This window comes from Chamaea fasciata, unplaced genomic scaffold (genome assembly GCF_029207755.1).
Source record: "Chamaea fasciata isolate MVZ Bird 193981 ecotype frontalis unplaced genomic scaffold, bChaFas1.0.hap1 SCAF_5, whole genome shotgun sequence".
In the NCBI taxonomy this organism is placed as follows: domain Eukaryota; kingdom Metazoa; phylum Chordata; class Aves; order Passeriformes; family Sylviidae; genus Chamaea; species Chamaea fasciata.
Genome location: NW_027094090.1, coordinates 24,352,282 through 24,365,086, shown reverse-complemented (window position 1 = coordinate 24,365,086; position 12,805 = coordinate 24,352,282). Strand labels below are relative to the sequence as shown.

At 38.0% G+C, this 12,805-nt stretch overlaps 1 protein-coding gene across 1 annotated transcript in view; it reads left to right on the top strand.

The window, feature by feature from the left end:
* CFTR (CF transmembrane conductance regulator) overlaps positions 1 to 12,805 on the top strand; it is an 86,409-nt gene that overhangs the window by 37,875 nt on the left and 35,729 nt on the right. Inside the window, exons 12-15 of the mRNA XM_066183045.1 lie at positions 6,020 to 6,114; positions 8,690 to 8,776; positions 9,630 to 10,365; positions 11,485 to 11,613. Coding sequence (XP_066039142.1) covers positions 6,020 to 6,114; positions 8,690 to 8,776; positions 9,630 to 10,365; positions 11,485 to 11,613 — 1,047 coding nt within the window. The remainder of the gene's footprint in view (positions 1 to 6,019; positions 6,115 to 8,689; positions 8,777 to 9,629; positions 10,366 to 11,484; positions 11,614 to 12,805) is intronic.

Sequence of the window (12,805 nt, the reverse complement as noted above, 5' to 3'; positions counted from 1 at the left end):
TTTGCCACTAAATTTGAAGTAGTTCTACAAGTGTGACTTCTCTAAGGATCGTATTAATTGGAGGTTGTATTCATGTAATGGCAGGGATAACATGAATATTAATGGAAATTTGTAGGATTTAATTTGTAGGTGGTATGGGGGTTTGAAAAATCATTTTTACTCATGTTATGAAAAATAGAAAAAATATGTCTTGATTTTCAGTTATTTAGGCTGAAAAATCAGCATTTAGCCTGCTATATGCAGGGTATTGGATTTTTGTTTGATTTTACCACTTGATAAGTTAAACAGGTAAAACCTCTGGACAGTTGAATCAGGAATTTTCATGTTTAAATGCTGTTAATATTGAATAAACTCATCCTAAGGGAAGGCATGCCTCCAGTCAAGACTACAGAAACAGGCCTGTAATAGTTGTGTTTAAAAATAAACAAGCATCATATCCTGTTTGAGCGGGTCCAGTAATTCATGAGTTTTGATTCCATATTTCCATAACTTCCAGTTTTACCTTTTTGTTATATGAGATAGATATTTTTCCCACCTAGTTAATTAACTTAATCCTTCAAGAGTTACCTAAGAGTCCATAAACACATAATGGCAAACTACCTTTGAGAGATTACCACTCTCTAAGTAAACACACATTCTGATTTGAGAGACACCAGCTGCTCATGAATGTAATGTTTAACGTGGCATGCAAATAGAGGAAGTGTTTCCATGTGAAATTGAATTATATAATAGTACTAAAGAAGTTTGTGGCCAGATTCTGTAGAGTTTTGAGCTGGGTTTACTGGGAGTGCAGGAGATTAATTTTCATCTAATAACTAAATTATGGAGAGATTAACTATACAAAGAGACAGTCAATAGGCCAAGCCCAGGTTTGTGTTCCTGTGTGTTCAATGTCTCCTTGCAAAGGATGGTATCCACCCTGGGGGGAGAAGCTCACTGCAGTGCCAAGAATGCTCCAAAACAGAAACATATCCTTGCATTTCATGTACTGCTCCAGCTCCTTTTATGTGTGCTGATTTTGGGTTCGTTTTTGGTTGGTTGCTTTGGGTTTGGTTTAAGTAATTTTGTTTTGGTTTTGGTTTTTTTTTTTTCCTTTTTTTAGTCATATGACTAATCAGTAGGTGTTGAGAAGTTATTATGTCAGTGAGTGAAATCCTTTGTGCCATGATTTTGAGCCCTGTTTTCACAAGGGAAACGGGCAGATTACAAAGAGTGTGGAAGAGAGGAACAATAAAAGGTTCAAGTGTAGAACAGAGTGCTTTGTGGTATGTAATTCTCTACAAGGGGGTATTAAATGATAGCTTGGTTATCTAATCAGGTACATGTCTATGGTGTAAATTATGGGAGCAAGTGACTTAACCTGTCTTCACAGCTGGGGAGAGCCACTGGCATGTCAAGGTGAAATTCATCACATCCTAATATAAACAGCTAAAAGAGTATGAATGCCTCCTTCAGGCCAAAAGTCCATATAATATGTCACAGATTCACAGAATATCATGAGTTGGAAGGGACCCACAATGATCATCAAGTCCAACTCTTAAGCCCATCTGGGGATTGAACCCACAGCCCTGGTGTTATTAGCACCACATCAAACCTCCCACTCCCACCACTACATCTCAGACATGTGGGCCCCAAAGCTGGCTACCTTTCTGTTTTTTCCATCCCACACTGGTGTGATCCACTGGCCTACACAGACTCCTCTAACCGAAATTCTTATCTCTGGCCCAAAATCATTAGCAGATCAGCTGTGAAGCTGCAGACAGTGAGTTTTCTGGGTGAACTGGAAGTTAGGAGGCTATCACAGTTTCTTTGTAGCAGGGGAACATCTTGATTAGAGACAAACTCCCAAATGCAGTGACTTCAAGAAGTTTGTCAGTGATCACATAAATATGTATAGAAGACCCCCACCCACAATGTTCTCTGTTGATATAATTTAGTTAAAAAACTGTTTCAGTCAAGAGACCTCTCCCCACCCCTTTCCCTGTCTTAGGTACAGGGCTCTGGTCTGATTACCTTTGATGTTGTCCTGTCTTTTGTCTCTTTTCTGGAATCATATTTAGTTCTCTTACTCTGCCTTTAACCTACCCAAATGCAGTGCACCGACTACTTCACATTTCAAAAATCTTTTCCACGGAAATATTTTGCCACAGAGAAAACAAGTTTTGCCAGCATTTGTGTGAGTTTTGGGTGAGCCTGACACTCTGTTCAAGGTCACAAACTGTTGCAAAAACAAAGCTTGTGCTTTTGGATCATGAATCCTTCATAAAGGATTCAGCTAAAGTCTAACAAAAGCTTTTACTTACAGAATCACTGTGGAGAGAGATAGGAGTTACTTAAATAAAATAAAATTTAAAAAGAAATTATTTGAAATACATGGAAGAAATCTGTTTTTCTGGCTTAATTCTGTAGTAGGTATGAGTCTGACACACAAGTCTTGATTTCAAAACTGTAAAAAGTCAAAAGTTGATGATGATGAAAAAGGGAGTACTTCGGTAGCAATGTCAGTGGAGGATCTTCTGGGAATTGTGAAAATAAGCATAGGAAATGTTAGTGGTAATGAAGAAAAGGAAGGGGATAGAGATGACTGTAGAGGTGACTAATAAAATCAGAAGGTAAATGGAGAACTGAAATAGAATGAAGATAAAATGCAGAGTCAAGACTGCTGCTCTGTTCCATCAGTTTCATGATTGTTTTGTCTTTTATGAGGGAAGGCAGAAGAGAGACGATCAAACCCCACATAATTAAGGACAAATTTAAGGAAGAAAAAGAAGTCACATAAATAAAATACTTAGGTTGTATCATTAAAACTGCTTGAGTAGTTTGAGTAACCTTGGACATATTAAGCAACTCTTGGTTCTTACGGACTGTCTTCTGTCATGCTTTGTTATCTTCATTGTTGCTAATGATTTATCAAATGATTCTGATAACAATTAATCTCTACAGAAAAGACTTGGAGTGTGAAGTCCATTCTGAGGTTTCCTTTTTTAATAACAAGATCATATTTCCTGTTCACCCTGAAGCTATCCTGGCTGCATTCTTCCTTACCAAGCCCAAAGGTGTTATGAGGGCCATCCCTTTACTGTTGAGGTAGATGAATGTGGCATTTTCACTGCAAAAAATGCAAATAACTATTAAAAAGGGTATAATGCATGATATTAACAAGGTTTTAATGTATCAATAGTTACCAACTGGTTTCTCAATTTAAGCATTTAGAAATAGATGTGTTAAAGAAAATCCAGTGGCTACTTCATGCTTTATGCATGTGCTGAGTCTTGTTCTGTTCAGCATCATCACATTAGATTTGTCCCTGGCTTGATTTCACTTCCTGCATAAAATGACAGCAAGGATGTATTTGGACCAGCCCTATGTACTTTATTACAATAGGTCATGCGTGTTCCAACAAATAACATTGTGTGTCTATTGGACTTCATTACTTTGTTTACGCCTTTGACAGAAATTACTAAGCATTTTTTAATTATTATAATTACAGCCTGAAAAGTTCTTTGTCTGTTCCATGCCATATATTATCTTGAGGTGAAGGGTAGAGGAGAGCAGATGGGGAACGCATTAAAAGTTTGATTAAAATTCCATGTTGACACACCTGCAAAGGAATATATCTGATGAAATCTCGCAACCTTTAAAGCAATGAATTTCAGTAGAGCTGGGATTTTACCTTGTTTGCAGGAGAAGTTATGCTGGGCCCAGTTCTTCACCTGGGTTTTTTGGGAAGGAATGGAATTAGGAAACAGCAAGTGCACCAGCACCATTTCAGGCTGCAGTACTGGTAGAAATGGGAAACAGCTTAAGTGAGCTTAGAGATCTGGATACTTAATCATGCAAGCCCCTATGTTAATGCTGAATTTATAGATGAGTAAATGATTCCTGCATACATAATGAGACCACAAGTGATCTGATCAGGTTGTCTCAAAGAAATGCCAAAAAACATTTTATGCCAGAATTTCACGTGTTCTCTCTAAGTACTTCATGACTTATAAACAGGTGATTTTGTCACATTCAGAAAATGTTTCTTTAAAACTGTTGCTAGCACTATTTTTCACATTCCTTTTTCTGTAAATACCTGAGCTGTTCTGTTAATACCAAGGATTTTCTTGTGTGACTCCATTTACGAGAGGGAAATAACTAGTTAACATGAGAATAATTTAAAAATCACCTGCAATAGATTTTCCGTACATAAGAGCATCTTGATTTTAAGGTCAGAATCCTCTAAGTCAGGAAGAAAATGCTATTATCAAATTAAAGAGTTATGAGAATCTCCCATTTCCTGACAGACCAGGCGGTCACTTTCTAGCTCTTGTGGCTGGACCCTTCATCTGTCACTGTTCCAAGCCTGAACAGCATTGTTCACTCTGTTCCTGAGGTCAGGGCAATTTGCAGGGGAGGAAGAAGGAAACATTTTCCTGAAGGATATTTATTTATTTATTTATTTATTCTGCAAAACCTCAGAGGCCTGGAATGCCAATAGGCTGCCCAACAGCCATCAACCATCAAAATCACAGCAGGAGCCATCAAATTTGCATTGTGTATGAATTTGTATGTAATACAAATTTACAGAGAGCAGCTCAACTTAGATTCTGAGGTGGTATTGCCCAGAAGGTGCTTCATGAGGCTTCCAGTCTGGAAGCCATAGGATTTCTGTGGGTGCTGCAGACAGCATACAGACAGCTGAGTTCCTGCCTGCCTCTTGGCTGCCTGCAGGACAAGATCCCATACCAGGACACCCCTTCCAGAGCACAGCCTAAAGATTGCTGTCAGAAGCTCAGGTTCTGAGTAATAAGGCATGCCACCTTTTTTTCTCCCAGAAACTGCACTGAAAGGAAGAACAGTGCATGAGAACGCTGGAGCTGATTTGGTCTGGTACTGGATGCCTCAGACAGCTTCCTTGGCTGCAGGGGATCCCTGCCTTGGGAGCGGGAAGGTGTGCACAGGCAGTGTGGTGCTGCTGAGCAGTGAGCACAGGCACTGGAAGCTCCTGCCATAGTCAGGGATTCCCACTCACTGCATGGCAAACTGCCGTGGCAAACTTCCCTGAAATTGTATCCCCTGGAAGCCAAGGTGCCATGAGGCACAGGAAGCTCATCCAGCCTGTATTTCTAGGAAAAGTCTGCTAAAACTACATCCACCACAGTGACAGTGGTGTCATGGCTTATGGAAGTAGGTCAGGTAAAGCTTGAAGGGAATATTAATATTTTTTGTTAGAGCAAATCTAAATATAGAAAAACTAGACAGCCTTCAGGCACACGAGCCATTCTCCTTGTCTCCACTTCCATGAATTTCTGTGGTTTACATGGATCATCAATTTCAGTGCTAAATACTCCTCTAAAAAAATTTCTGGCTACTCCTGCGAGTGGGACACAAGAGTGTCCTTTTCTCCTTTCTGTGTCTCAAATGAGAGTGAAATGGTATTTTCTGCTTTTATCCCTGGCTAAATATTTGTTTTTAGCATAGTCATGAGTTCTAAATAACTTACAACCCAAGCAGTGGAACTTGGTTCCCAAAACTTTTGCAAACCATGAGCATTCCTGGCTAGGAATGCTTGTCAAGCCTTTTTTAATGAACCTGCCTGGAGTATATATTTCTTGGGGTTTTGAAGAGCTCAGAAACAGAGTTTCCTTCTTGCTTTCCCTAACTTCAGCAGCAAGTGCTTTTTTCAATACTTGACAGAACACTTGAGCAGTTAATGTCTTGAACTGACATTGTATGAAGGTACATACTTTGCTTTTATGGAGAGTAACTATTCAGACAAATATTTGTTCTTGAAATCCTACAGCTCATGATTGCTTTCTGCAATAGAATGATACGTTTTCTCTTATCACCATTTCTGATTACATAAACAAATGAAATAAATAAACCTCTATGAGGCTTTTAAAAATTTTTACAACTGCTGTCCAACCTGTCTGTAGACAATTATACACTATGTTTCCATTCAAGACTCTAGCTTGAGTTTCTTGGATATTGAAAATACTAATTCTTAAAAAAAAAAAAAAAAAATTGTTTACAGGATATTTCCAAGTTCCCAGACAAAGATTATACCCTGCTGGGTGAAGGTGGAATCATTCTGAGTGGAGGTCAACGAGCACGAATCTCACTGGCAAGGTGAGTATTTTGCTCTTCAGGTAGTGTACTATTTCACATATATGGAATGTTTGATTACTAAGCATTTAAATACACGTGGACTATGTCCTGCTAAATAAATATCCTCCTGGTAAATCAGGAACTTGATTTTACTGTCAGGAACCTGAGTTCTGCTATGCACTTTTGTTTATGACACATCTGCACATTAATTTTCTGAATTTTAAAATTTTATGTCATACAGATGCTATGGCTTAGCATAAGATGTATCTTTCCCTCCCTGATGCAACATGTCTTTGAGAATTCAGACCTTTAAGGGTAGCTTTTTGTGTACTGAAGGAACCCATAGAAAGATATAAATAAATATTCCAGGATCTCTCCCTGCTATGACATTTCTTCAAAGTGATTTATATAGTAATCGATGACATACTGCCTGTCTGCAGGCATATAAGGGGGGGGGAAAAAAAAAGCAGCCATGTTCCAAAACATTTTGCGCTAGCTAGCGCTTTGGGCTTCTCTCTGTCATAAGAAAAAGAAAAAATAGTAAGAAGTGACTAGTCAATACATATGAATAACTGCCTTTTCTGTTTGACCTTCCAATGTTAGTAAGTAATTCTGAAAGTCTGCAGAGCAATAGCTTAGGTGTTTGTCTTATAAATTAGCTGTGTGTTTCAGCAGAATCACTTGGCTATTGTCAGAAATCCAGTAATGACAGCTCTGAAGTGTAAATGGCCCCATTTATTTCTGTGCCAAGTGCAAATTGTGTTGATTCCCATGCCCAGAAACACTTCGTAGAAGTAAAATTACATTACAGTGATCTGCACTGGCATTCCATGAAAGATGTGCACGTCCCTATGAGGCTAAAATATGGGATCATTAAAATAGAGAATCTTTTAGTGTGGGTCTGTGAGACTGAAGAGGCATATAGATGGTTCTGGTTTATTCAGTAAGAGGAAAGAGGAAGGGAAGATCAGGCAAAGCTTTCAAAGCACGTAGCCCCAAAACTACAAAACCCACTTAGATTTTCATCTAAAATGCAACATTTGCACAGACTATTTCCTAGATGCTATGGATAATAATGTCTGTCACGTTTCGGATGGTCATAGCTTGTTTCCTGGAGGGTCACAGAACTTACGTATTTAGTGTCAGTTGTAGAACAGTAATTTTTAAAACAATTACATGTCATAAAGACAGTGACTGTCTTATATTTTGTTCCGGATCCAGTCTAAGCTCAGTGTGCTACAAGGTGTGTGAGTATTGAGGTGTGGGTTGAGGATGAAGCTCTGAAAAGTTAGAGGTGTAAATTTACGATTACAACTGTGGGTTGTACATAGGTAATAAACTGGTGATAAACTGGATGTTATATTATTAGACTGGCTGCATAAACTTATCTGGTGTAGTCTGTGCAAGGTCAAGTGAAATGAGAATTCGTGATGTAAGTGATACCAACCAGCCATCATGAGAAGCAGGTGGAGGCTGTGTGAGTCTGTCTTTCTTACAGAACACTGTCATTGCCTGCAGCTGCAACCAGGGCAGAGAAAGGACCAAGGGAAAAACACAGTGCATGTCCTGGACTTGAGTCACCTTGTTAGCCTGGTACCCTAAAGCCAGTAGCTTTGTAGCTAAGTATAACACACAAATTATAGCAATAAAACCCTGCAAACTTCCTGCTGGTAAAAGCACCCAGAACAGTGTGAATTTCTGTAGTTGTGCAGCCACTACATCATGGTGAATGACCACTACATATGGTCAGTGAAATCCATCATGTTAGAGGATTTTTCAATAAAGTTGCTGATTTTATTAACATAATGAGCTAATACTGAGGGCTTTTTCTCTTGGTGGTTAATTTTCCCACTGGTTAACATGCTTTTAAAAAGATGAAAATGCAGCTGTCTGGATTTCTTTACTAATTATAGTCTGATTGATATCGCATAATGATTCCCATTCTCACAGAGGAAGGCAGGGAGTCTCTTTGAACTTCTATTCAATTTTCTTTTTTAACCCTCTTAGCCAGAGCTTTAGGTCTCAGTGAGCCATATCCAGGTCCAGCTTAAGGTCCTTTTTGTTGTCTTCAACTCGAAATATTGCTCAGTCCCATTGCAAATAATGTTTGCAAGACCATGCCTCATTAATGCACTTGTTTTTACTCACCATTTTTTTTAAGTACCTTTGAAATTAAGTGCTGAGACCTAAGTCTTTTCACATGTTTATTTACGTGTATGCAATATTCCCTCAGGCACCAGTAGATGCTACAGTAGACATTGAATTACCATTGAAATGGTCATTGTACATTGATGGGGACTGTCAGATTCAGGCTATAAACAGATCTCTTTTACACAGGTAACTTGTGTAAAAGACAGCTTTGTTTCATTGTTCAGAAATTAATGGAAAACTGAGTTAGTTTGAAATGTGGTTTGCAGCAAGAAAAGGCTTTGTTGAAAGATCTCTTGTAAGCACATTTCATCTTAAATTCCAGCTCCATGCTGATGCTGCAGAAAGTCTATCAAGTAAAAGATTTGAGGCATTCTTCTTAAATTATATTAATTTAAACTTAGAAGAGATGCAAAAGTTAATGTAATTTTCATTTTTTCCTCTTCAGGGCAGTGTACAAAGATGCTGATTTGTATCTCCTGGATTCTCCTTTTGGACACTTAGACATTTTTACAGAAAAAGAGATATTTGAAAGGTATTGTATGTTTTGATAGATCGACCAAGCAGCCCAAAGTAAAATTAAGGGGTTTTAATAACCCTGCAAAAATACTGGAGTGATCAAAATTATACCCGTTGGGATATTCATTTTTTAGGGTTTCTCATAATATTATGTTGTAGTATTTTGAGTATTAGTGGTAGGACAATGCACTGCGTGGGGAGCAAGCCCGGGCCAGGTGTGAGCACTACTGCTCCCTCTTCCATCTCAACATATTGAGCCTACTGTAATCTCGTACTCCCAGTCTGTGTGGCTTTACATCTGACATGTCTTTGTATCAGAAAGACTTTCACTTTAAAACAATTACCTGCTTTGCAGGTGTGATTTTTTACAAAAAACTGTATTTTGACCCGTTTTTCTTATCACTGAATATTAAACCACCTGAAACTGCCTGCTGAAGATTGGCAGCAGGTTGGCTCAAGTCAGATACTTTTTGCTTGTCCTTTGGATGCAAACAGTAAGGATACACACTGCCATCCGTGAGCTTTTCAGCCACTGTAATTCTGAAGTTTTGATATTGGAGTAATACTCTTAAATCTCAGATCAACAGATCTGAGTAACCCTAAGCTAAAATAAATACTTCAGGATGAACTGTGCTTTTTGGATTGACATGAAAATTATTAAATTTTGCCCCTTTTTTGGTTCTTGGGATAAAGTAGTCACCCTTTACACATCTCAGCTTTACCACCTCCTCTGTAGTTTGAGGGAGCACTCAAGGCTGCTCATACTGGGAACAGGGCAGGTAAAAGCAAATTGAAAGTGAAAGGGATAAAATCATAATTTAATCATGAGAACAAAAAAGTCTAACTGTTCACATTTTCATCTTTTACAGCTGTGTGTGCAAGCTGATGGCAAATAAAACTAGGATCTTGGTTACTTCAAAATTGGAACACTTAAAGATTGCTGACAAAATATTAATCTTACATGAAGGGAGTTGCTATTTCTATGGAACATTTTCTGAACTTCAGGGTCAACGGCCAGACTTCAGCTCAGAGCTGATGGGATTTGATTCTTTTGATCAGTTCAGTGCAGAGAGAAGAAATTCCATCCTTACCGAGACTCTCCGACGATTTTCCATTGAAGGAGAAGGCATGGGATCACGCAATGAAATAAAGAAGCAATCTTTTCAACAAAAATCAGATTTTAATGACAAAAGGAAGAACTCCATAATTATTAACCCCCTTAATGCAAACAGGAAGTTCTCAGTAGTGCAGAAGAACGGGGTGCAGGTCAATGGGATAGACGATGGCCACAGTGACCCGACAGAGAGGAGGCTCTCGCTGGTTCCTGACTTGGAGCAGGGGGACGTGGCCCTGCTGAGGACTGGCATGCTCAAGGCTGACCACCTGCTGCAAGGGCAGAGGAGGAGGCAGTCGGTGCTCAACCTGATGACCAGCACCTCTGTCAACTACGGACCAAACTTTTCCAAAAAGGGAAGCACAACGTTTCGGAAAATGTCTATGGTGCCTCAGACAAACTTGTCTTCTGAGATAGATATCTACACTAGGCGTGTGTCTCGAGACAGTGTCTTGGACATAACTGATGAAATCAGTGAAGAGGATTTGAAGGTGTGTGTTTTGATTTGAATTCATCTTGGGTTTGGTTGGGGTGATGATTTAGAGTAATAAGCTCCTCATCTGGTTTTCTACTTGACTATTTCCTTCTTAATGCAGCGTTTCTCTGTGGAATATGTTTTTTCAATACCTGTGAAATTTTTTAAACTCAAGTGTCTTCTTGAAATCCTCAAAAATTTATTTTGCCTTATTTTTTGTTCATTTTTGAGTGCTATCTGTGGAGAACTTCAATACAGAATTTACATCTCCTGCACTTTACCCTTCAGGTTACTTATGATAAAATGATATTTGAAACCATACATTGGAAAAACATTGTTTTAAAGCATTTATATAAAATTCACTTCTGAGACATTAAGGCTCCTGGAAAAAATAATATACATTTGAAGTACTAGCACAGTTTTTGAAACTGGAATTTGATAAAATTTGATAGATTTGCCAGACTGCTTAGTTCTTGTGTCCTGATGCAGATAATGAATGGAGGAGTAAGCTTGATTTTACTCTGGTTTTATGAATGTGCAGAAAAAAACCAGAAGGTTGAGTTTTATACAAAAAACTGGACCAAGATTTGTTTTTTTCTAGTAGTTTCAATTGATGACAATAGACTACTTGCATTTTCAGAACTGACAGATGATTTTCTCAGGATAGGAAAATTTTCTGGGGGGTTTCCTAGATGGAAACAGATGTCCAAGGAAAATTTAAATTCATAGTTTGCTGAAGCATTACCCATTTTTTCTTTTGAACTCAACAGAAAAAAAAAATCTCAAAGTGCTTACAAATTTACTCTAAACTCAAAATAATAATTCTCCATTGAAAGAAAATAGCTATTGATTTATAGTTTTTGATTCTTGTAGTGCCAGACAAATCTCAATTTCTCTCACTGTTGTTTGAAAATTTCAAATAATCTCTTGATTGTATTTTTATAGCAAAAGTGACTCAATCAGTCAGTACCTTCCTCTCTAGCCATCATCAACTTTACTGCCATATCAAATTTACTGCTTCAGCTCAATTATTTGCAGTGAGTTTGCTATCATTTTTTCTGCTTTCTTGTATCAGAAATTGTCATACAGAGATATCATTAGCATTCTTACTATTATTTTACTGATTTTTTGGCAGGAGTGCTTCAGTGATGATGCTGAGAGCATGGGTACTGTTACTACATGGAATACCTATTTCAGATACGTTACTATCCACAAAAACTTGATTTTTGTTCTGATTTTGTGTGTGACTGTCTTCTTGTTTGAGGTAAGAAAATCTGTGCTTGGTGTCATGTTGCAACAAATAGTGTCTGTTCAAACTGGTCTCTGTGAAAATGGATAAAGCATCAAGACATAGGCTCTTGTATGTATCACTTATTGGCAACAGCTGCTAAAATAAATTGCAGTGACTTTTCTACTGCTTAGAAGAGCATTTCTTCACCAAAGTTAGTGGCTAGTGCACAGCAGCAAAAGACCCTTCTTCTCAAATTATCCAGGTTATTTTCTGGTATGTGGTACCATAAATAAGAATTATTGCCCTATTCCAGTTTCTTGTTCACAGTTGAATAATCTTCCATTTTACATTAAAAAATTGCCTTTGTAGAGCCTTAGGGAGTTAACAACAATAATTGCCATAATATTTTTTGATGAGCACATACATAAATTCTGGAAAATTGCTTTGAAAAATGAGTTACTAGCTTTGCTCCTAGTGAAAGAAGAGTGGTGAGTAAGGCAGAGTGCTGAATGCCTGTGGTGGCCGTTAAAGATGGAAGGGGTATTCCTGCAGCATGCAGACAAGATTTTTTTCCAAGGATGGTGTAAAACACCAGAAAAAGTACTGAAGGACTTCTGGCTGTTTGTGGACATTTGAGTGTTTATCATATATCAGAAATTGTCGGCTTTTTTGTCTTGTCTTTCAATTTAGGAAAGACTTTTAGCATAGAGCACCTCTTAATGTTTTCTTCTACAGTAAATATCCTAAATCAAATGTTTTTCAAAGGGAAGGCAGATGTTTCATAGTGGGAAATCAACGAGACTGTATTCATATGTCAGTTTATAAAATATGGTACCAACTTCTCTTGGTATTTTTCAACATGAACTGAATGCAGAGTCCATTAAGAATATAGGGCTAGTTTCTGGCTGATTGTCAGCAAAGGGTTTTTAGCAATTCTGCAGTGCGACTCAAATTTCTAGTATCATCATAGCTGGAGAAAAATGCGACTCACGGTATTCTGAATTTACACTAATGTTATATTGCAGGTGATTTAAGTTAGTTCTCTTGGACCAGGAATAAATCCTGAAGGTTAGATCTAGTTTAACATCCTAATTTTTTGAACTGACTCCATAAGCAAAACAGTATTTAGATGCGTAACTCTTCTTATCATGTAAGTTTTATTTTCATGGTAGTGGAGAATGGCTGTGTAAACAACAGCAAAGCTGCATGTGAGCTTTAGAGGCAA